Source organism: Panicum hallii, chromosome 7, assembly GCF_002211085.1.
Source record: "Panicum hallii strain FIL2 chromosome 7, PHallii_v3.1, whole genome shotgun sequence".
Taxonomy (NCBI): Eukaryota; Viridiplantae; Streptophyta; class Magnoliopsida; order Poales; family Poaceae; genus Panicum; species Panicum hallii.
This window is the reverse complement of record NC_038048.1, coordinates 36,733,763-36,755,409: the sequence shown is the minus strand read 5'-3', so window position 1 is coordinate 36,755,409 and position 21,647 is coordinate 36,733,763. Positions and strand designations below refer to the sequence as shown.

Sequence of the window (21,647 nt, the reverse complement as noted above, 5' to 3'; positions counted from 1 at the left end):
GGTCTGGTAGCCAGTCTCCGCAGCTCCGTCGCCCTTCCTAGCCCGACTCACGGTGCCCAGATCACCAATGTCCTCGGCAACGAGGAAACAGAGGCTAAATCCAGCCACGCCGCCGAGGACGGCAGTGACCCTCTCGACCTGTGGTAGCTCTGGACGCTAGATTGCTCGACACCAGCCACGTCCACGCCGCCGACCTGGTGTTCCCGTGCGCGTGCAGCGTCGCCAGCGCTGCTCCGAGCTCACAACGATCCCAGGCGAAGCGGAGGAGGGAAGCCGCCTTCGGAGGCCGGAGCAGCCGTGACGGCGGCTTGTTCCGTCGGCTGGCGGCGAGGCACGAGCGGCACCTGACGTACGCCGTGGTGGTGGCCATGCTGCAGGTGTTCCTGCGCCTGACGCGCGCCAACGCCACCACGCTGCTCCTGCCGATGCAGGCGCAGGCCGCGGCCCGCGGGCGCTGAGCCGCCCGAGTCGGCGACGCCATGCTGGTGCTGGTGAACACCTGCGGCGTCCTCGGGTCCGCCCTCGCGGCCAGGGAGTTCGGCAGGGAGGCCATGTGCGCCATCAGCGGCGTGCTCATCGTCTTCTGCCAGGTGCGTACGCTTCTGTTCTTTTTCTTTTTCTGTACGTGCGGACGCACAGCTTGACACAGATGTTAACGCAAAATAGGGTGTTCCGGCAGGTCGCGGTCCCGGCGATCATGGTTCATGGGTGCCGCGCACGCGGGGCTGAGCGGCGGCGGCGCGCGGATGGCGGGCGGGCACGCCGCGGGGATGTTCGCGCTGGCGTGCGCCGTGTCGGGCGGGTTCAGCTGGGCGTGGGGTGCGCTGTTCTGGGCCGTGCCGGGGGACGGCATCCGGTCCGCGGGACAGGCGGCCGGCGCCGCGCTCGGCTTCGGCCTCGGCTTCGCGCAGATGCAGTGCTTCCTGCTCACGCTGCGCCAGCTCAAGCACGCCGCCTTCACCTTCTACGCCGTCTGGATCTGGTCCTGACCCGTGTCCGTGTGGCCCGCGACGCCGATGCGCGCGTGCATGCACCCCGCCCGTTGACACGCCGCATCTCGATCGCGGGATAGTGGCGCCGGTTCGGGAACTTTGAGGAGGCTGGTCCTGGCCGATCGCATCGTATCCGCCGGCAGCAGCTGTGCTCTTGCTCGCCGGTGACGGGTACGGACGGCGACCCGAGCGTGGTGGCGCCACACTACGGCGCTCTCGTATTCGCTGCACCCGTCCGGCGACTTCAGTGATCGATGAAGCAACGCCACGCCCACGCGCATCCATCCTCGTCTCGCCCGTGAGTGTGAGCGGTGAGCCAATGAACTTGGCATGCATCTCGATACTCTCTGTATAATGCGTCGCACTACAGACCGGAACATGGATAGAGACGTATCCTTATTTTTTTTCTGCTTGGTGCGCGCGCGATGATACTCTACATGATAAGGTCGGTGTAAAGTGAATTCTGAATGTTGAAGTGATCAGAGATTACCCTTTTTTTTCCTAAGAAAACATGGATCGTAAATTTAGAGTTTCAAGCAAGAAAAAAAATGAACGAATGCAGGACGAACTACATGTACGATTAACAAAAGCGGATGCATGCACCCAAGTTCAGATCAGATACAGTCAAACTTGGATGATCTTAGCAAGTTCCTCAAATTCAGAAGTTGAGATGTCAGAGAGCATCAATCGATTCGTCGGATTGACGCCATTGGTCGCAAAGCTGCCCTGATGCTGTCCAACAAACAGCTTTGGACGCCGAATTAGTACTGCCAGTATGCAGTACAGTACCATACTAAGCACACTAATATGCCGTTACTAAATTAGCATGTGGTACCAGTACCAGCGCAGTGCACAGATTCGGCGTTACCGAAAGCTTTAGCTCCGGCCCTAGTGCGGCTGGCTTGTCACTCACGCGACTTTGGAGCTCGGCCCCGCCGCCGTCTAATCCCGCCGTGCCTTGACAGGTGACCTCCTCCACGTCCGGGTGGTGCCGTTGCATCAGCCGTCGCTCCATCGCTCGGCTGGCCGCACCGCGCGCACGGACTCGGCCCGGGCGAGGCCCAAGTGCAGGGTACGGCGGGCGCGCACGGCCACCACTGGCCGGGCGACACAAGTGACAGGCCGGGCCGCCGGGGATAGGCCAAGCGCAGCGTACGGCGGGCGCGCACGGCCGCCACTGGCCGGGCGACACGAGCAACGGCCTGGCCGCGACGCGCCGGAGAGGGACAGCCGGACAGGAACACATCATGGCTTCAGGTACGCTTTGGTTGACCCGAGCGCGAGCGGTGATCCCGGGGCCGGGGGAGGGGGGTTTCTGCGGCCTCTTTCCGCCGGGGCACGGGCTTAATTTCAGCGAGGGCCATGATGGCGCGGCGGCCGGCCGGCCGGCCGTCCACCAGATCGGAGTGGGACGGGACGATGAGCCATTGAGCCATCAGGCGGAGCAGCGGCGGTGCTAGTCCGGTGGGTTTTTGTCATCTTTGCCGCGCGCGAGCGCTAGCTTTTGGGAGCCGCGGCATGTGAGCGGCCGGCGCCGTAAGTGCAGTGCGTGCATGGATGCGCCCGCTCGCTCCACCGGCCGGCCGTGTCACCGTCTGCCAGTCGCGCTCTCGCCCACCGGCCGCAGCAGCCGCGGATAGATCAAGGAAATTTACGGGTCAAGTGGCCATCAATCCATCTTTTCTTCTAATAAAAAGCATCAAGTGAGTTCCTGTATTTTCGCACGTGCAGTGACATACTAGTGTGGTAATGCAGCATCCAGGTGAGGTGCTGGCCAACCCAAGCTAGGATTCTGGGTCTCACAAAAAAGGGACCTCTTGCACGTGGCTATTTCCAGAGTTATACCTGATGCAGGTCCGTCCCGGGTAGCTGGATTTCTAGGGTATTTTCTCGGTCCTGCAGCTCAAAACATATCTTACATGCATATCTTTGTATTCATGGTTCTTCGGTCAAACCCGCAGTTTCTGAAATCGATAAAATCACCACACGCACCGCGTTGTTGACGAGCGTATCGCCTGCCACTAAAATAATAGATTCGGTTAAATTTTAAAATAAATACATCTTTCTTTTCTTTATTTTTCAACCTAGTCAGCAAGTCTCGAGATTGATAAAGTCATCACAAGTACCTACGTCATCTAGCATTGAAAGTATAGCACCGGCTAAATTTTGAAATAAACTAGAAAAATATAAGCAAGTTTAGTACTTAAGCACCCATGCTGAGTTTAGTACTTAAGTGTTCAAATCCGTATAAGAAATCTTATTAACTAAGTTACGCTCAATTTGCGGCATGTAATACCATTCTTCCCATATCTTAGCACGTTTCCATTGCCACATCCGCAACCATCTTCCGCTGCTAGATGTTAGCACGGACAAAGTCAGGTAGCGGCAGTGGCAGTGGTGGCAATAGTGGTGGAGGAGCAGCATGGCACCTTATTTTTTCCACCACAGACCAATACTCTTAGTCCCCAAGCTGTTCTTGTTCGTTTCTAATTGTTGCTGCCATGGATACGATTGAGCTCTGATGATCTAAACAATAAAGAAAGGTAGTAAGAGGGAACCGTAATTTAGCTGCAAGAGGGGGGCAAGTGATTGCTTGAAGATCATTGACTCCGCCGCACCTTAATTTTTATCCGTCCTCTGCCAAAGGTAGGATATAAGATGGGCAGAACCTTTGGAAACACTCTCACTGCGGTGGAGCAACAAAGAGTGACGCAATCAGGAGTTGGAAACACACGCTGCAAGGACCGAAACACGTACGGCAACACCCCACGCGCACCACCCACGTCGCGGTGGCGCTCGCCTAACCCAAAACGTAGCGCGCTTGCTTGATGGTAGAGCCGCGCGCGAACGCGAGACTTGCAGAGCAGTAGAACGCGACAGCCATGCGAGCCATGTCCGCAGCGGAGCACCGGCACTACCGCCCTCTACACTCTAGCTACGGCAGCTAGCTACCTAGCTCCGGTTACGTTTGACGCGCGATTAGGATTATCATAGTATTACCTAGCTGCCAAATCGTGTCCTGATCATGACGCGACCACACTTGACTGCGTTGACTGATCACTGCTACTCTTTGTACCCAGTGATCGATCTCACCGGTCACCATGTAAAGGCGCATGCATGCTATCGTTCTGCAGTAGAAGTTCAGGTTACCCTGACAGTGTTTTCTGTCCCCGTCACCAGAAAATGCGTACAGGATGCGTGCCGGATCGATGCACCCCTGAGCCGTGAGCTGTTTCTCCGGGGGTGTTTTTTATCAGCACCCTGCCTTTATTTATTCCTGACGTTTGTTTGACGTGCAGAAAACGCAGGACAAGTGACAACTTATATAGCAACAGGAGTACATAGTAAGAAGAAAAGGCTGGTACTTTTCCTCCTTATTTGGTTGCTCCGGGTATATCGTCCTGAGTCCGTTGCATATAGTCCAAACTTTCCAACACAAAATGGGGAAGGGCAGTTACTCCCATGGTCCACTGTTTCTAGAATATGCCGTGCAAACATAAGTATCCAGAGGGCACTATGGTAAATTACTCTCTCTATTTAGAACAAGATGATCAGCTCAAAATGATTCGAGCAGCTTGTCCTCAACATCATAAAATCTAAAAACAGAGGACCACGACAAGCAAAAGAATCGGTTTACCGTCCTTTAACAGATATTTAGAGATAAATGCCCACAAAGTACACTACCCATGTCCACAGATAAGTGATGTCTGGGTTGTCTTAAAGTTAACTTTTTCAAACTTTCTTTTTTAGAGTCACTTCCCCTAAGTTTGGTTGCATATTCTGTGTTGATTTTAGATATCTGAAAATGAGTTGAGTAAATTTTTCTTGAGATATAGTTTCATAGACCATGTTATTACAATTTTCTGTAAGCAATTCTTTTTTTTTTCTGCGAAGATGTAAACAATTCTTTTTGACAATAAGTACTAATAAAAGTTGCGCCTTAGATGCCGTGTCACCGTCCAAAACATCACTTACGGGATCATAACTTGACAGAGTAAAATTTAGCGCGTACTAATAATTTTTATACTCTCGGGACCATGTGTAAAAACCTCGGAGAGAAGTATTTCAAGTGCCTGAACAGCCAGGTAGCAGATAGTACAAGTGGCCTTCTTGACCAGAGAGGCAACGAACAAAGATCGAGCAATAATCATCGGAAAGTATGATCAGAAGAGGAGAAGATCACGTCTTCTGACCAGTGACCCCGGCCTAATCTTTAGCAGACTGAAATGCGTGAACCTCGCTACGTTCCCCTATGATGCGGGGCGTTTCCTATCACCTCCCACCCATACGTTGCCTTGATCCAATCATGCCATCCAGGACACCCTTCCTTCACTAATTTCCAGGGTTTCAGGCACCTTATGTGACGATTTGTCAGGTTCATACTCCTCGGATGCCCTTGTGGTGGGGTGGGGGCAGAAGAGAAAGGGTGTAGTATTATAGTATTAGCACCCCGCAATTTGCAAATTTGTGAAATGGAGTACCGGGTTTTCTTTCCAGTTTTCTGAGACCAAGTGAAAGAAGCCGGGGGCATTATAAAAGCAGCAGGTCATGGTCGCCACCGTTTGGCAGCACACCACGCAGCGGCCGCGCGCAGGAGGCGGCGGCATCGCATCAACCTCGGGCGCTCTGCTGCCAGTTCGCTCTCGGCCCTCGTGCAGCCTGCCTGCCCCCTCCCCTGCCGCGCGCTTGCCTAGCTCGCCGCGGGCCGCAGCGCAGCGCGTCTCGGGTCGTCTTCGAGTACCTGCCGGGGAGCAGCGGCCGAGAAATGCCCGGCGGCGCCTTCCTCCTCAACAGCGGCGGCGGCATGGCGGACTACGGCGGCGGGCTCACCGTCCCCGTCGTGGTGACCTGCCTCATGGCGGCCTCCGGCGGCCTCATCTTCGGCTACGACATTGGCATCTCAGGTGCGCTGCCACCCCCGACCCCGTCCCCTCCTCCTCTAGCTCTCGCATTTGCTGTCTCGCTCGCGTGATTGGCCGGACGCGTACCGATCAGGATTCGATCGGCTCGTCTCCCTCGTCGAGCATCGTTAGTTGTTCTTCTCCGTACATCCATGCCATGGCAGAGCTGACCGATCGGGGACTTGGGGAGCTCGATTTCCAGCAGCCACCGATGCTCTGGAGCGCATCCCTGTCTGTTGGGGCTTTTTTGTTTCTTCCTCCTCCAGATGCGACGGCTCAATCAAGGCGACAAAGCTGCTCTCCCCCTCCATGTCCCGGTCCCGGCAATCACCTCCGAATCGGCGATTAATTTTAATCCGCGCGTGGTAGGTGCGCGCGCGCGCGCCTGCCCTCCAGCTCCATCCACATCAACCTCAAACCAAGCAAACAATTTTTAAAACCGCGGAGCCAGATCCGAGATTCCGAGCCGGGAGCAAGGGGAGGACGACGGCGACGAGATCGTGGCGAGTTCCCGATCAGTTGCTGTCCTTTCCGGGCTGATTTTTTTCACCACACAGTTCGCCCCAAAAGCTACGCACCTACGGGAGGAACAGTGTAGGTGCAGTTGGGGGTGTAGGGGGCATCGCCGCTGGAAGACATATTCCGACACCAAATCGGCGCCCGCCCGCCGTACATCTGCCTGGCCCGCAGCCGCAGGCCAGGGGGCCCCGTCTCGCGCAGGGGATTCGGCGGGTTTCCTGGGCCGCGCCGTGGTCCATCTCCATCGGTCACGGCGGGCGCACGCGGACCGCGCGATCCGATCGACCGGGATGCGATGCAATTTGGGTGGGCGGCACTGTGCGCGGCAGCGTACGGCGGCCGGAGTCGTGCCGCGCTAGTCATCGGTTCAGCTCTGGCCACGCGCGTTCACGCGCACCGCCACCGGTTCACTTGCCGCGCCGGGTCAGCTAGCTGCACGGCGGCAGCGGTTGCCGGCTTGCCGCCACGCCCGCCTTTGCTTGAGCTAGGCCTGCCGCTCGCACCACACGTCAACAGGTTCGGACCCGTACGTTATCCGCCGCAAGGTTGGACGTCACGCCTCACGCCTCACGCCCGGCGTTCGCGTGCTCGGGACGTCGATGCCGCCGATCCTCGTGCGGCTACTGTTCCACTGCTTCCCTGTGGTTCACGAGCTTGCCGGAAGGAAAAGAAACGGAGATCGCGGCTTTGTTGGCACTCGGGTGCATCAGGTGGCAAGGCAAAGTCATTTCGACTTTGGTGCCGGTAGGCTTGGGCGTAGCATTAAGTAGGCTACTCGATGGTAACCTCGCGATCGGCAGCAGGTAAGTTTTTTTTTTCAAAATAGCCGTTTCAGTCCTTCAGTTTTGAGTCCAGGGTTAAATTCATTCCTTAATTTTTAAATTGATCAAATATAATTTTTCAACTTTTATTTTGATCAACGCATCCTTATACTCATATTATACTCATAATAATATGAGATTTATGAAAAATCTTCTTTGCTCTTAGCATCTTCCCCTTCTAAATTTATTTAACAGCTGAACATCACAGGTGTTTAATTTGGAACGCAAAATTTTATTTACGCGTGCATGGTATTGTATTGTGGATATGTAGAGAGTAAAATTAAAGCTGTAGCACCATATAAAATATTGCGAAAAGTTGAGCGAGCAGTGATACAAACAGTGGAAATTGATGAGGGAAAAAAGAAACTAAGAGTAGAAAGAATTTTTTGATTTATCTCATGTTACTATAGAGTATAAAGAAGAGTTTGATCTCAAAATAAAAATTGAGGGACTATATTGGCCAATTTAAAAATTAAAGATGAACTTGACCCTTTTAGCTTTGTATTTTTTAAAGTAGGCGTCTGTCGTTTCCTACTGATGCGTGAGTGTGCGTGCGCGCGACATGATCTTCATTTCTTTTAACGGGGACAAGACGCGATGTTGATACGATGAATAATTGCGTGCGATCGGTAAAAGCTATTTACATCGCAAGGAGAATATTTTAGTACAGCTTTTCGAAATAGTGATACTTTAGTGCTGGTTCTAAGGACAGAAAAAGGCGATGCTAAAAATCTATCGCCTAAAATTGGGCGGAGCAGTAGTCCGCATCCATCCAATCCGCATCCAGATGCCCATCCGTGGCTCGGTACCGTTCAACTTCCTCCTCTGTCCCTTCTCCCTTGTCTCGTCTTGCTCCGATGCTTCGGGTTCCTCTCATTGCGACACCCCACTCCCAACACATGCTGACATACATGACACAAACCTCTCTCCTCCCTCTCCGAAGCAAACACAAGCATCAACCATGGCAGCCTAAAATCAAGGAGGTTAAATAAATAAAAAATGTTTATCAGTACAAAAATGGAACTAGAAACGGTACTGGATAATGCTGGATGTGATCGCGTGCTTCTTTTGCCTCTAATTTCACTAGCTCCCACCAAATCAACTTGTTCATGTGTTTTCCCATCATCAACAACACCAGGAGGTGTGTCGGAGATGGAGTCTTTCCTGGAGAAGTTCTTCCCGGGGCTGCTCAAGCGGACGGCGCACGCCAACAAGGACGTGTACTGCACCTACAACAACCAGGCGCTCACTGCTTTCACCTCGTCGCTCTACGCGTTCGGTATGGTGGGGACGCTGCTGGCGAGCCGCGTCACCCGCCGGCTCGGGCGCCAGGTCATCATGCTCGTCGGCGGCAGCCTGTTCCTGGCCGGCGCCCTCGTCAACGCCGCCGCGGCGAACGTCGCCATGCTCATCGTCGGGAGGATGCTGCTCGGCCTGGGCCTCGGGTTCTCGGGCCAGGCCACGCCGGTGTACCTCGCCGAGGTGGCGCCCCCACGCTGGCGCGGCGGGTTCATCTCGGCCTTCCCCCTGTTCATCAGCGTCGGGTACCTCGTCGCTAACCTGATCAACTACGGCACGTCGCGGATCCCGGGCTGGGGCTGGCGCCTGTCGCTCGGCCTCGCGGCCGTCCCGGCCGCCGTCATGGTGGCGGGCGCCGCGTTCATCCCGGACACCCCCAGCAGCCTCGTCCTGCGCGGGAGGCACGACGACGCCCGCGCCGCGCTGCAGCGGGTGCGCGGCAAGGGCGTGGACATCGGCGCCGAGTTCGCCGACATACTCGCCGCCGCGGAGCACGCCCGGCGGAACGAGGAGGGCGCGTTCCGGCGGATCCTGCGGCGGGAGTACCGGCCGTACCTGGTGATGGCCGTGGCGTTCCCGGTGTTCCTGAACCTCACCGGGGTGGCCGTGACCGCCTTCTTCTCTCCGATCCTGTTCCGCACCGTCGGGTTCGAGAGCGACGCCGCGCTGATGGGCGCCGTCATCCTGGGCGTGATGAACATCGGCGGCATCCTCGCGTCGGGCTTCGCCATGGACCGCTACGGCCGGAAGCTGCTCTTCATGATCGGCGGCGCCCTCATGTTCACGTGCCAGGCAAATACAAATAATCTTATTTACACGTCTCATTATTCCTTGATTATTCTTCCTCGTACGCACGCACACTCGAACCATAAACTTGACAAAAAAAAATTAAAAAACATTGCTGCTTTATCTAATTCATTGCAGGTGACGATGGCGAGCATAATCGGCTCGCACCTCGGCAACGGGAGCAAGATGCCCAAGGGGTACGCGGTGGCGGTGCTGATCGCGACGTTCGTCTTCTCGGCGAGCTTCAGTTGGTCGTGGGGCGCGCTGTACTGGACCATCCCCGGCGAGATCTACCCGGTGGAGGTGCGGTCGGCGGGGCAGGGCGCCGCCGTGGCGCTCAACCTGGGGCTCAACTTCCTGCAGGCGCAGCTCTTCCTGGCGATGCTGTGCTGCTTCAAGTACGGCGCCTTCCTCTTCTACGCGTCGTGGCTGGTGGTGATGACCGCCTTCGCCGTGGCGTTCGTGCCGGAGACCAAGGGCGTGCCGCTCGAGTCCATGGGCCACGTCTTCGCGCGCCACTGGTACTGGGGCAGGTTCGTCAAGGAGCAGAATAAGTTTGGGGACGAATCCACCTAATAGCTACTGTAATAATTCAGAATCAGCGTGTGACTGGTGTATAGTGCCGGTAGATTATTTATAAGGTAAATACATATCGTGTCAGTGTGTGCGTGCCTTTGTGGTGACTGAATGACCTAAAAAGCTCATCCATGCAGTACATTTCGAGATTTGAAATATAATACGTACGTAGCACATAGGAGGGCCTTCTATAATGTAGCTTTTCTCTTGTTAGTAAATTAATTCCGTTGTTCGCAACCTACTCCCCCCAATTCAGATGGTTTATTTTAGATTCATCTTAAATTAAACTTTTCTAATTTTAATCAAATTTATAGAAAAAACATCAGACCTCGTAATGTTACAATGAGAAACGCTTGAAGGTGATTCAGGGAGGCTTCTTGATTTCACCCTTTGATACATATTCTCGTGAATCTAGAATCTTGCAACCAAACGGACGATGGCGCCGGGGCAAACGCATACACACGGTTGCAGGATTGCAGCCCCTCAAAGGACTCCAAGCCATTGGCAACAGGTGCAGGAAACATCATAAATGCTAAAAGGTGCAAATTGATGACTTTTAGGTGCACCTTCTACCATTTTTAGTTTAAATATTTGTACTACTTTTCGAAAATAGAATCTTAGTTTGAAAAAGTAGTATGAATATCTGAACTATGGAGAATTGGAGCTGGCACGTAAGGATCACCGATTTATACGTCGAATAAACGCACAGCAACCGGAGACAATCACGGTTGACAACCAACACAGATCACCGCTGCAGTACGTCAGGCTTTACCAGAGTAGACATCAAGCTACACTACAGAGTAAGGAGCTACATGTTGGCTGGACACAGCGACCACTTGAATTTTAGCCCACAGTTAAATTGCATGTTCTGTTATTCGATCGGTCGTATTCGTTTCTCTCCTACAGGCAGTCCACCTGCGCCTCCAGCTTGGCATCCCCGACGACGAACCTCCTCCAGTACCAGTGCCGCGCCCAGACGGCGCGCATGGCCTCCAGCGGCACGCCCTTGGTCTCCGGCAGGAACGCGGCGACGAAGGCCGTCATCACCACGACCCAGCCGGCGTAGAACAGGAAGATGGCGTACTTCATGGCGCAGAGCAGGGAGAAGAACACCTGCGTCTGCGCGAAGGAGAGGCAGAGCGCGATGGACACCGTCAGGGCCTGCCCCGCCGACCGGATCTCAACGGGGTAGATCTCGCTGGGGACCACCCACTTGAGCGGGCCCCACGACACGCCGAAGCTGAGCGTGTACAGGCACATGAGCACCAGCACGGCCAGCGCGTAGCCGCGCGGCATGGTCACCGAGTCGTGCTTCCCGAGATGGCCCGCCAGGATCCACGTCATCGCCAGCTTCGTTGACGAGTGAAAGGAAGGCGATTAAGAACATCGAGCTAAACACTGTCAACGTAATGCTGCCGATATCTGGATTTACCTGGCAAATGATCATCGCTGCGCCGCCGCTGAGGAACAGGAACCTGCGGCCGGCGCGGTCCATGACGAAGGAGGACAGGAGTGACGAGGCCAAGTTCACGAGGCTGAGGATCACGGACCCGAGGATGGCCTTCTGGCTGCTGAACCCGACCGTCCGGAACAGCACCGGCGAGAAGACGGCCATGACGATCACGCCGGTGAGGTCGAAGAACGAGGGGATTGCCACCACCATCACCAGGTAGTGCCGGTACCCCTTGCCGCGCAGCCTCTCGTACGCGCCCTCGTCGTTCCGGCGGGCCTCCTCGACGGCGCGCACGATGTCCTTGAACTCGGCCTCGGCGTCCGCGCCCGGACCGCGGAGGCGCTGCAGCGAGGCGCGGGCCCCGTCGGTCTCGCCGCGCAGGACCAGGCTGCTGGGGGTGTCCGGGACGAGCAGGGCGCCCAGGACGACGATGGCGGCGGGGACGACGGCGAGGCCGAGCGACACGCGCCAGCCCCACCCGGGGATACGGTTCGTGAAGTAGTTGGTGACGGTGGCGGCCAGTGAGCCCAGCACGAGGAAGATGTTGTACGCCGTGGTGAACGCCCCGCGCCACCGCGCCGGCGACGTCTCGGCGAGGTACAAAGGAGCAGCCTGTACCAGAAAAAAGAAGCCGTTACTGTACTGGCCCAAGGTGCGGTGGGCTTTGTTTACATACTGGGTCAAGATGTTACTGGGCCTCTGTAGTATGGGCTTCTTTTTTAACTGCACCGACCTGTGTGGTGAACCCGACTCCGAAGCCGAGCAGCATCCGCCCGAGGATGAGCATGGCGATGTTGACGGCGCCGGCGTTGATCGCCGAGCCCACGAGGAACAGCACGCCGCCGACCAGCATGACGGCCTGGCGGCCCACCGTCCTCGTGACGCGGCTCGCCACCAGCGACGAGAGCATGGCGGCGATGTACAGGGACGAGGTGAACGCCGTGAGCAGCTGGTCGTCGTACTTGCAGTAGGCGTCGTGCCTGGCGCTCTTCATCCGGCTGGACACCTCCGGGAAGAATTTCCGCAGGAACGACTCCATTTGCGTCACACCACCTGTACAAGTTTGTACCAAAAAAGGGAGAAAAAAAACATTGTGTAAAATAATATCCCGAAAAGGAAAATAATTGATAGAATTAATGCATTACATTTCAGCGATGTATCAGTATGATACTTGTTAAATAGGAGTTTTATACGCTGGAACTAAATGCTGACCAGGTATCCTGCTCCGTGATGGTGATCCTTTTTTTTTGAAGACTATTCAATCGTGCAATTATTTGCCAATATAAAAGCATGATCTAAGTATATAGCAAAAGAAAAATCAACGGATATGTGCCTTTTCTTCCCAGCCACATCTTTTAGGCACACAGCACATGAGACTTTTCGCGCTGAGTCGCGCGTCGATTCCGATGCCCCGCCCCCCAACCAGATCACTGAGCCGGCCTAAACACAAAATGGGAGATGGCCTTGCGAGAAAGTATACTAAGCAGAAATTGAACAAGGAGGAGAAACTCTAGCTATCAAAGGAAACGGCTGGTCAAGGGATGTAAAGCCAAATCCTCTGACGTATACATGGTCTGAGGAGTCCGCTCATTCGAAGTGGTCGTCGAGCTGTGAAAAGACAAGACTGCTCGCAATCATCTATGCATGGTTCGCAGGTCGCCAAGAGGAAAGCTTAGAATTTAGAGATCGAAGGTCCGTGCCGGGGCTGGGGAACGCGCGAGATCGAGATGCCAGAGGCGGGCACGCGCACCTGAGACGCCAATGTCGTAGCCGAAGATGAGGCCGCAGGAGGCCGCCATGAGGCAGGTGACCGCGACGGGGACCGTCACGCCGCCGCCCTCCGCCGCCGCGGCGAACCCGCCTCCCGCCATCCAAGGACCGGCAGGTGCTCCCCGCTCCGGGCCGGCGAGCCCCGTGCGGAGTGTGAGAGTGTGGCCTGTGGCGAAGTGGCGATTAATTAGCCGGGAGCCAAGAAGAGCCGCGCGTTTATATATATAGGCACGGGTCCGCGGGCACGAGGCTCGCCGCCCCAGCTCCCAACCGCGCCGTCTCTATGCAGTCATGGGAGATTCTTTGCCCTTCTGGAGCTAGCGCCGCGTGGAGCGCTGCAATGAATGGCCTGATGGATATAGGCACCGAGTTGGACGGGGAGAGACCGTGCCGGCCAGGAGGAACGTTGTAGGTGCACTCTGCTTGGTATGCTACTCGGTACTCGGTGCATCAATGAGACCATTATTTTCTCTTGTTGCTTTGCGGGCGAGAATGCATCCATCTCTCGTCCAGTATGGGGTATACCCGGCGCTCTCGTGCACATCATAAGCATTAACTAGGTATCATCTTGGAGGCTAGGACATGTGAAAAGGCTGAGCGCAAGATGATCTTTTGGCCGAGCTGATGATTAAAATTAGGTGCGTTAAGGAATACTAGGTTATATGTTCGCACGTTGCTATCGACAAAATTTATAAATATCGAATACATATTTATAGGGATCTACATGATCGAATCGTGGATGAAGGACTGATCCAACTCGCATACACGATGGACCCAAGACCTACATGTCGATGACACAAGGCGAGCCAAACCAAAGATTAAGGTGGAAACGATACGTATCTTAAAAATAGATAAAGATATGTGTAGGTATATCATTTGTATTAGGATGATATTGCCAGCTGAGATAGATTTTGACCTCTTTTACGGCGTACAGTACTACCACTTGGTAGCACGTAGAATAGAAAAAATCTAACCATGTAAGATTATCATTATTAGCTTAATATAAATTGAGATATTTTTTATATTTTTTTTGCAATTTAGGCCCCTCCCCTCCCCACGTGCCCTCGCGACGCTCGCGTCTGCCTTCAAGGCCGCCGCCCCTCGCGACGCTCGCGCCTCCTCCCTTCCAGGCCGCCGCCAGTCGTGGCCTCCTCCCCATGCTGGAAATCGGGCGTCCTCGTCGGCGCCGGCCTGGGTGCCGCCGGCCCTTGCCGCGCGCAGGACTACGGGCCGGCCACCGCTCGTGCCGCCGCGGGTGGTCAGCTCCTGACGCGCGCGTCGCCGCGCGTCCTCGGCCACCCACGCTCGAGCGGAGGCGGGGTTGCAATTTGATCGCCACTGCTGCTGTCTCTAAAATAAATGAGAATAAGCTTGTTGCAAACTTGCACCTGGAAGCGTTGCCTATTATCATTTGCAAGAGCAAAACCTCCAAGCTGTCCTTGAGAATTCTTTTGAGGGGGTTGTCCTTGAGAATTTCACCGGACATCATTTGTAATGCCTACTTGATCATACCTCCAATCTGGTGTCTACGCTGTTATGGTTTTTGCCTGAAGGTACATGTTTCTGTAAACTGATGCAGATTGCTAATGAATTCAGGTCATTTGATCGATACTACTGGCACTTTTTTCAAAAAATGGTGAGCTTTAGTATGTATGATTAACGAATGGTGGAAATAGTTTGTGGCTGCTGAAATCTTGTAGCCTTGTTTGGTGGAAGGAGAATTTTTGTTTCTTTTGACAAGTATTAAGGTTGCAGATATAGACCCATTGCTAGGCTCTGGAATTCTGGATCAGTGGTGATACTAGAGATGCTGCTCAAAATGAGATACGCTGCTCCAATTTCTGGAGCCAATACTCAGGGTTGTTTGCTAATGAATTTCTGTAGCAGATATAGACTCATTCGCAGTTTGTTGAAACGGCCTTGTTTGCAATACTCAGGACTGATCAAAACCAAGCATGTGTGGTGCCTATGATGCTCCCACATCAATAGAAACGGAGTAGAGAGATTGATCAGGAAGCATCGTCGACCTTGACAGAGGCTACATGTTCATGTTCTGAAGATGAGCTGAGCTGAAATATGTTGACAACCACTATGTCATATGCACATCATGTTTACTTGCTAGCGAATGAGGTTGCGTAAACTCAATGTTCTCTTCATCAAATGGTGTATGTGATAGCATGCAGCCGAAGCGAAACAGAATGACAGAATGCAAGTCCTGAAATCTGAACTCAAGAGCTGGAGATGGAACAAACCATAAAACCCCCATGAATAAACCCCATCATCTGATCAACATGAGCTATTAACTTAACACAGCATAATACCTTTATTAGTAGCTTATTTCCGGTGCCACATACTAAGTTCAACAAGATCATTGTGCATCACAGCTCAGAACAACACCACTGTAAACGAGCAACTCAGCTCCACACGCCCAAAGCAACAAGAGGCAATCCAGTGGCCGGCCGTCGCCTCTCTCCCTCCAGATGTCCTTGCCGTTCCCGCTGCTGTATACCTTGCCGGCCCTTGCCAAGTAACCTAACCCACTAGGGATTTTGCATAAATCTTAAGTATGCAATTCCGTGCGAAGCCTCCTTTTCGAAGCAATTAATATGTTCAGAAAAAAAACAGGAAATCATGAGGATCTATCAATAAATTAGGAAAGGACAATAAGGAAATCAATGAACAGATTTTTACAAGTATTGCAATGCATAGATATTTACTTTTGTCTTCAGTTGAAAACAAAGTCAAGCATTTGACAGTTATTACATTAAGATTAACATGTGGCCGGCGCTTTGCATTATCAAAAGCACGGAGTCTAACATCTCGCCACCTGCAACGTATTCATAACTATGCTGTAAGATTACAGAAGCCATGAATGTATACAATGTCGCGTCAAATGAGGGGAATAAGCAATTATACCTTCCAGTTCCAAGCTTTTCGACTGCAAGCACAAGTGCTTCTACTTCAGGAACAGAGAACGGGACGCCTGATTCGGCATTGCCCCTGCTCTGGTTACCTCTTAGACTTATTCACTGGAACTACAGCCCCTGCATTGGGATCTGCAGGGGGAACTGGAACTAAAGCTCACGAGTACCCCCAGGGGAGTGCACAGAATCATGATCACTGCCCCTGGTAGTTCATTGCTAAGGGGGCTAATGCAAGCTTCTGGAAGACATCTACCTCACCATTCTTGGAAGATAAGTCAGCAGGCGCAATCCTGTATCAGAAGTTCACAAGTCTGGTTAGGGTGAGCTAAGGCATGCCAGTGAATTGTTTAGAAGCATTGCTTGTTACCTTGCGAGGGGTTCAGCAACACATACTGGTCCCAAGCCGCCTCCATTGCTCCGTTGCGCCGCCACTGCTCCCGCGGCGTCACGACCTGCGGTCGTCGAGCGTCGGGCCCAGCCGCGTGGCGGCCTTCGTAGGGCGAGCCACGCGCCACCGACACGACGGCGAAAGATGGACGGGGTCCGATCCATATAACGTGACCGGTACATTCTAATCCATATAACCTAATCCTTTTTTGGCTGCTATTCTAATCCATCTAAAGAGAGAGTACATTTCACCTATCAACTGAAAGGTGCTGATCTGACCAGGGAGTTGGAACTCAACCATTTCTCTGACGTCGCCGCAGACGAGATCTGTTCTCCGAAGCGTTATGGTCGCTATCCTTAGGGATTGTTTGGTTCGCTATGGACATACTGAAATTGGACGTGCCAATCTTTTTTACCAAAATCTTGGTAATTTTAGAATAATACTTTGAATCTGCTTGGTTGGCTACCAAAATATAAGCGTGCTAAAACATGGACATGCCAAACGTGGGCATGCTAAACTTTTTACTAAATTTTGGCAATTTTAGAATAACACTTGGTTAAGTGAGATACTTTTTGAAGTTCAACCAAATAAATGCCAAAATTTATAGTTAAGTGAGATACTTTTTGAAATTCAACCAAATAAATGCCAAAATTTATAGCCTTGCTCATGTTTTGGCATGCCCATATTTTAGTTGCTGACCAAGCATGCCCTTAGTTAGGTCGGCTACGTTTTGGAATGCAATCAAATAAGTGTTAAAATTTATAGATTTGTCTACGTTTTGGTAAGGCTACATTTTGGCATGCCCTCAGTAACAATCAGCATGAACCCTGCAGATCTGCCATGCAAGTTGGAACTTGGAACTCCACAAACCCTGTGCTCCGAATCGTATTTTGTCACTGTTACTCAGTTATGATTATATGGTGCCTGTGTTGACTTTGTTGTGAGACCGAACCGGCCTTAAAGGCCGGCCCTGTTACGTATGAGGCCATGACCTAAGCCTGCGATCACAGAAATACCGAAAGCAGCATGTAGAACAGTAAGGCCCAGCCCATAGGAATTAAGGGATCGAGGCCCAGCACGTGAAGTGCAATCCGACTCGGAGCCGACGCGACCTCACCGGAAGATGGGAAAAAAAAAAACCAAAAAAAGGAGAGAGAGAAATTAAACGAACCCCTCGACTCGAGCTCGAGCTCCAACTCGGAGGAGATCTCCGGCGAGGCGCGGGACGCCGGCGATGGCGGCGGGGGCGGAAGACGCGCTGTACGAGATCCGCCGCCACGCGTCGGGATCCCACGTGATCCCTCATGTGAGTTCCTCCCGTCCTCCCCCTCCTTTCTTCCTCCCGTGCTTCCTCCCGCCTCGGAATCCCATCGTGGGCGCGTTGTGCTCGGAGGAGATTGCTCGGCGGGTCTGGCGTAGAAATCGCGCTGTCCAGCACTAATTTCCTGAGGTTCTATTTTTTTTGAAAAAAAATTCTTCGGGTGAGGGTGTCGCCGGAGTTCATCGCATTGGCTCACAAGTTGCTTTTCCTTGTAGCCTGCACCTATATGCGGTTTTTAATTCGTGCAACCTTTCTGAAAGGGTGTTCAATTTACCAGATTTTAGTAGTGCTTCGAAGCTAAAGGGTTTCTGTGAAACCTTGGTGGCTATGCTCACTGTTTAATGTAGTTCTTGCAAACGCAGCAGGAAGGATACCAAGGCGCTGCGACAAGTAGTGGTGGTTCAGACGCCGGAGGAGGGGTCCTCTCCTATCTCTCCTTGCAAGGTACCCTCCCTTTGCTTTGAAACCTTCACAAATCCATCCATGCAGGATGCGGTGCTGATCAGTTGCTTCTTCATGCTACTAACATCCTTGCAGGCGTGAGCAAGCTTAGGGAGAGGTGGACTAGGTACAGTGCGCTGGGGAGGAGTAGACAGAGGAAGAGGGCGGATGGCGTGGCATTGTTCGTGTCGCCAAACGCGGAATATGTGTCTGTAACTGTTGGGAATCGCATCATCATCTTGAGGAAACGCGATGGCTATGCATCACCTTGCGGTGTTTACACAAGTGAGTGCACATGGTTTTGGTTCTTATAGTGCTATTCACTGGTATTAACTATTAAGTGTATTAAGCATGAAAGGAAGGGTCTACTCCATTCTCGTGCGTAGAGAGTATTAACTTATTTTTATCATAATGAGGAAGGAGACCACCTAGTATTTGAACTTTGAAGTCCTTTTATGAAATGTGACATCTGTGATCATCGTAATTTGCATATATTTAAATGAAACTTAGTGTTTGCCGAAACTATCTTTCTTTGGTCTTGACAGTAGCACTTTTCAGGCGTGTAATATTAATGTGCACTGCTGATGCAGAAGTAAGGTTGTTGTAACTCTAGTTGCCTTAAGGTTGTTGTAACTCTAGTTGCCTAACTTACTAGTTCACATGGAAGTAGTACGTGTGGAGGCTCCAAATTTGTTGACCCCAATGTGGAGGATTTGGGTGCAGGCTGCTATTTCGATGCTTGGAAGAAAAGCTGCAGTGACTATTGAAAGGATTTCAGTCCATGCATCATTTGTTACCATTTATGCACATCAAGCATACATTTTGCAGTGCTTATTATGTTTTTGTTCATCAGAGGTGACAACTTTTGTTTCTGTTGACAGAAATGTTGTACTGTTGACATTTTGCTACAGTCCCTAGGCAGTAGCGATCTGCATCTTTTCCTTTTCCTTTCAGTTGCTTGAAAGTAGTTTTACAATGTGAAACATAGTTCCATGTGCATTTTTCAGCAGTAGATGTCATGGTATTGTAATGCAGAGTACTAGGTATCAAAATTGTTCTGATTATACACTGTTTTCTAATTATTTATGGTCAGATAATGACAGAATAACATTTTTCACCAATGGGGCTTGGCTGGAGGCTCAAGGAATTTTTGGTGTGGTGGATGACCTAAGCACACTCTACTTAATCAAAGAAAATGGGGACTTATTAGCAAGGAGGACATGCGATCAGTTGAAGCTATCTTCGTCTATTATTGATCTGGTTGTGCAGGATGGTTCAAGCTTGCTTAGGTGGTTATCAGTTGTTTTCAGTTAGAACCTTTCCCCTTAAAGAGACTATATATGGTTCTTCCTTTCTTGGGATAATTTGGCAGTAACTAATAAATTCCATGAATATTTGTAGGCCGGGCTTCTACATTTTTACAAGTGACTGCATGGTTCATAGATTTGATTACACTCAAGGACCTGAGGCCAGTTTGTGTGAAGTTCCTATATCAACTAAAGATGTGATGTCAGCTAGGACTATGCAGTTACCTCGGAGTTTGTCGTGCATTGATTACGATGAACATCACTCACTATTTGTCCTAGCTGCAGATTCCAATGTTTCATTTAGCTCCAATAGTTATTCTGGTATGCCCATGTACTAGTCTGTTTTCAACTGCTACACCTGTCACTGGTAGTCAGTCCTGCACTGTGTAGTCTATTCGCTAAATTTTTTCACAATATGGATTTCTGCTTATCTTCTCCATTATCGATCTGTCCTTGATATTACACTTAGAGATGAAGTTAACCGTATCAGAAAAGAGTACGAGGAACTTCTATCAAAGAATAACTCACTAAAGGTTCGCCTGCCACTTTTTCAATTTTATTCTGCTGAAGTATATTGCTAACACTTCTGTTCTGCTTTCTGCTCCATAGGAAAAACTTGAAGGCAAACAGCACAAAATTGATGAAGCAGGACTTAACAAGAAGCTGCAACATTCTGGCGATGACAGCCAGAAAAAAGGAAACTAATTGAGCTATCATGCAATGCTCGCATGGCATGGCCCTAACTAGATTATTGGGAGGCGCAATTGTAGTATGCGTATTAACTCCTTACTTTATTGCAGTTAATTGTTACCAGGTTGTGATAATGTTAATGCCAACCTTGTGTGTGGGTGGTTCCTGTTTCAGATCTATCTTGGCTTATCTTTTAGAAGTCAAGATGTGACTGAAGACGTAGGTTGTGACCCAGTTCACTGTATGTGTCGAAGGATTTCTCCAGCCGGGTGGCGGAGTGCACCTGCCTAATCCTAGTTTAGGATGAGTTTGGGGAAGTCAAGGAATGCTAGATCAAGAGGCGTATGAACATGGAAAGCACATAGGGGTTTAGACACAGGGGTTTAGAGTGATTCAGGCCGCCGGAGCGTAAAACCCTACGTCCACTGTGTGTTGTATTGCCTGTGAGTTTGTGAAACTTGTGTGTTGGTGGAACCTGAAAAAGCTTGCGTTCTAACGTGCGCGCTCTCCCTTTTATAGACTTAAGGGGAGCGCGTACACTGAGCGGGATCCCGACAGGTGGATCCAGCGACATATTAAATAACGTACACATTGGAGCTTTGAATGCCACAGATTCGGAAATCTTACTCTTCGGCTTCTGTGCGTATACTCTACCAGGGTATGGTCATGTGTCGTCTCGCTGGCACAGGGTCTGCTGTCAGTGACATGTGTAGTGAGAGATGTGCTGTCACTGTAGGGTCAGTTCCCGCTGACAGGTGAAGGGGCTATGTTGACCTGCCTGCTGTAGCCTCCGCGCAGTGTAGCAGCACACACCGCGGCCCTCCTGCAGCAGGTCATAATAACCCTTCGCTCACGCGCACGTTGCTATGATGTGACTACACGCTGCTCGTCCGCGCACGCGGTGCGGTGATGCGACGCGCCGTCTCGGTAACTGGAGGGCTTACCGTGGTGTCAGCATACCTGCCCAACGTGTCAGTGGGCAACCCATGCCCTGTCTCGGTCACGTGCACCCCAACCACCCGCATTTAATGCGGTAGTTGGGCTGGCTTCCCGCAGAAGGCTGGTTGCCATCGGACACGTGGTGGTGCTGGTTTAGCGGCCGCTTCACTAGGGGCACGTGGCGGCCCGGACCTCCTTCCCCAACTAGGATTAGACGGGTGCACTCCGCCACCCGGCTGGAGAAATCCTCCAATAGTATCTGTTAGAAATAGTGGATAAACTCAAATTTACAAATTTGTATTGCTGACTAGTACTGTTATGTATGCCTGGCAAAAGACTGGTTTCTTTTAATTCAATCAGGTTGAACATTTTGCTGGGCTTTCACTTCTGCCTAGTTTATGTATAATGTTGCTTACATCAGTTTGTTCCCAGTTATTTGATATAATAATTGACAGAGGGAGGAAGAATGTTTCAACCTCTAAACCAGTAAATATTTTGTGTTCAAGACTCTCTTTTTGCC

General features: G+C 51.8%; 3 protein-coding genes and 1 pseudogene across 6 annotated transcripts; 3 read left to right on the top strand and 1 right to left on the bottom strand.

Annotated features, from left to right (window-relative positions):
- Window positions 1-131: 131 nt before the first annotated feature.
- Window positions 132-1,438, top strand: LOC112900723 (annotated as a pseudogene).
- A 4,108-nt stretch (window positions 1,439-5,546) lies between these two features.
- LOC112901719 (sugar transport protein MST1-like) lies at window positions 5,547-10,068 on the top strand. Its single transcript, XM_025970688.1, has 3 exons — window positions 5,547-5,896; window positions 8,372-9,324; window positions 9,457-10,068. The coding sequence occupies exons 1-3, from the start codon at window positions 5,758-5,760 to the stop codon at window positions 9,892-9,894; spliced, it is 1,530 nt and encodes a 509-aa protein (XP_025826473.1). The 5' UTR covers window positions 5,547-5,757; the 3' UTR covers window positions 9,895-10,068.
- A 502-nt stretch (window positions 10,069-10,570) lies between these two features.
- Window positions 10,571-13,279, bottom strand: LOC112900456 (sugar transport protein MST1-like). The gene is made up of 4 exons (XM_025969320.1): window positions 13,098-13,279; window positions 12,081-12,400; window positions 11,327-11,959; window positions 10,571-11,244 (listed from the first exon to the last, which is right to left on the bottom strand). The coding sequence occupies exons 1-4, from the start codon at window positions 13,216-13,218 to the stop codon at window positions 10,795-10,797; spliced, it is 1,524 nt and encodes a 507-aa protein (XP_025825105.1). The 5' UTR covers window positions 13,219-13,279; the 3' UTR covers window positions 10,571-10,794.
- A 4,273-nt stretch (window positions 13,280-17,552) lies between these two features.
- LOC112898996 (MAG2-interacting protein 2-like) lies at window positions 17,553-20,819 on the top strand. Of its 4 annotated transcripts, none has more exons than XM_025967329.1 (7): window positions 17,553-17,735; window positions 18,116-18,194; window positions 18,288-18,476; window positions 19,285-19,480; window positions 19,593-19,819; window positions 19,968-20,031; window positions 20,108-20,819. In XM_025967329.1, the coding sequence occupies exons 1-6, from the start codon at window positions 17,664-17,666 to the stop codon at window positions 20,027-20,029; spliced, it is 825 nt and encodes a 274-aa protein (XP_025823114.1). In that variant the 5' UTR covers window positions 17,553-17,663; the 3' UTR covers window positions 20,030-20,031; window positions 20,108-20,819. The 4 variants fall into 4 exon arrangements, 3 of the variants coding, with proteins under 3 accessions (XP_025823114.1, XP_025823112.1, XP_025823113.1); XM_025967327.1 differs by having other exon boundaries at window positions 17,553-17,776; window positions 18,100-18,194; XM_025967328.1 differs by having other exon boundaries at window positions 18,113-18,194; window positions 20,108-20,698.
- The last annotated feature ends 828 nt before the right edge of the window (window positions 20,820-21,647 follow it).

What these genes read in the sequence shown, in the direction of transcription:
- LOC112900456 (XM_025969320.1), bottom strand. Translation starts at nt 13,218, where the DNA reads ATGGCGGGAGGCGGGTTCGCCGCGGCGGCGGAGGGCGGCGGCGTGACG. An exon ending in CTACGACATTGGCGTCTCAG is followed by an intron (nt 12,401 to 13,097) that starts GTGCGCGTGCCC and finishes AAACTTGTACAG; the next exon opens with GTGGTGTGACGCAAATGGAG. An exon ending in GAGTCGGGTTCACCACACAG is followed by an intron (nt 11,960 to 12,080) that starts GTCGGTGCAGTT and finishes TTTCTGGTACAG; the next exon opens with GCTGCTCCTTTGTACCTCGC.
- LOC112898996 (XM_025967327.1), top strand. Translation starts at nt 17,664, where the DNA reads ATGGCGGCGGGGGCGGAAGACGCGCTGTACGAGATCCGCCGCCACGCG. An exon ending in ACCTTGCGGTGTTTACACAA is followed by an intron (nt 18,477 to 19,284) that starts GTGAGTGCACAT and finishes ATTTATGGTCAG; the next exon opens with ATAATGACAGAATAACATTT. An exon ending in TAGCTCCAATAGTTATTCTG is followed by an intron (nt 19,820 to 19,967) that starts GTATGCCCATGT and finishes TATTACACTTAG; the next exon opens with AGATGAAGTTAACCGTATCA.
- LOC112901719 (XM_025970688.1), top strand. Translation starts at nt 5,758, where the DNA reads ATGCCCGGCGGCGCCTTCCTCCTCAACAGCGGCGGCGGCATGGCGGAC. An exon ending in CTACGACATTGGCATCTCAG is followed by an intron (nt 5,897 to 8,371) that starts GTGCGCTGCCAC and finishes CAACAACACCAG; the next exon opens with GAGGTGTGTCGGAGATGGAG. An exon ending in CCCTCATGTTCACGTGCCAG is followed by an intron (nt 9,325 to 9,456) that starts GCAAATACAAAT and finishes AATTCATTGCAG; the next exon opens with GTGACGATGGCGAGCATAAT.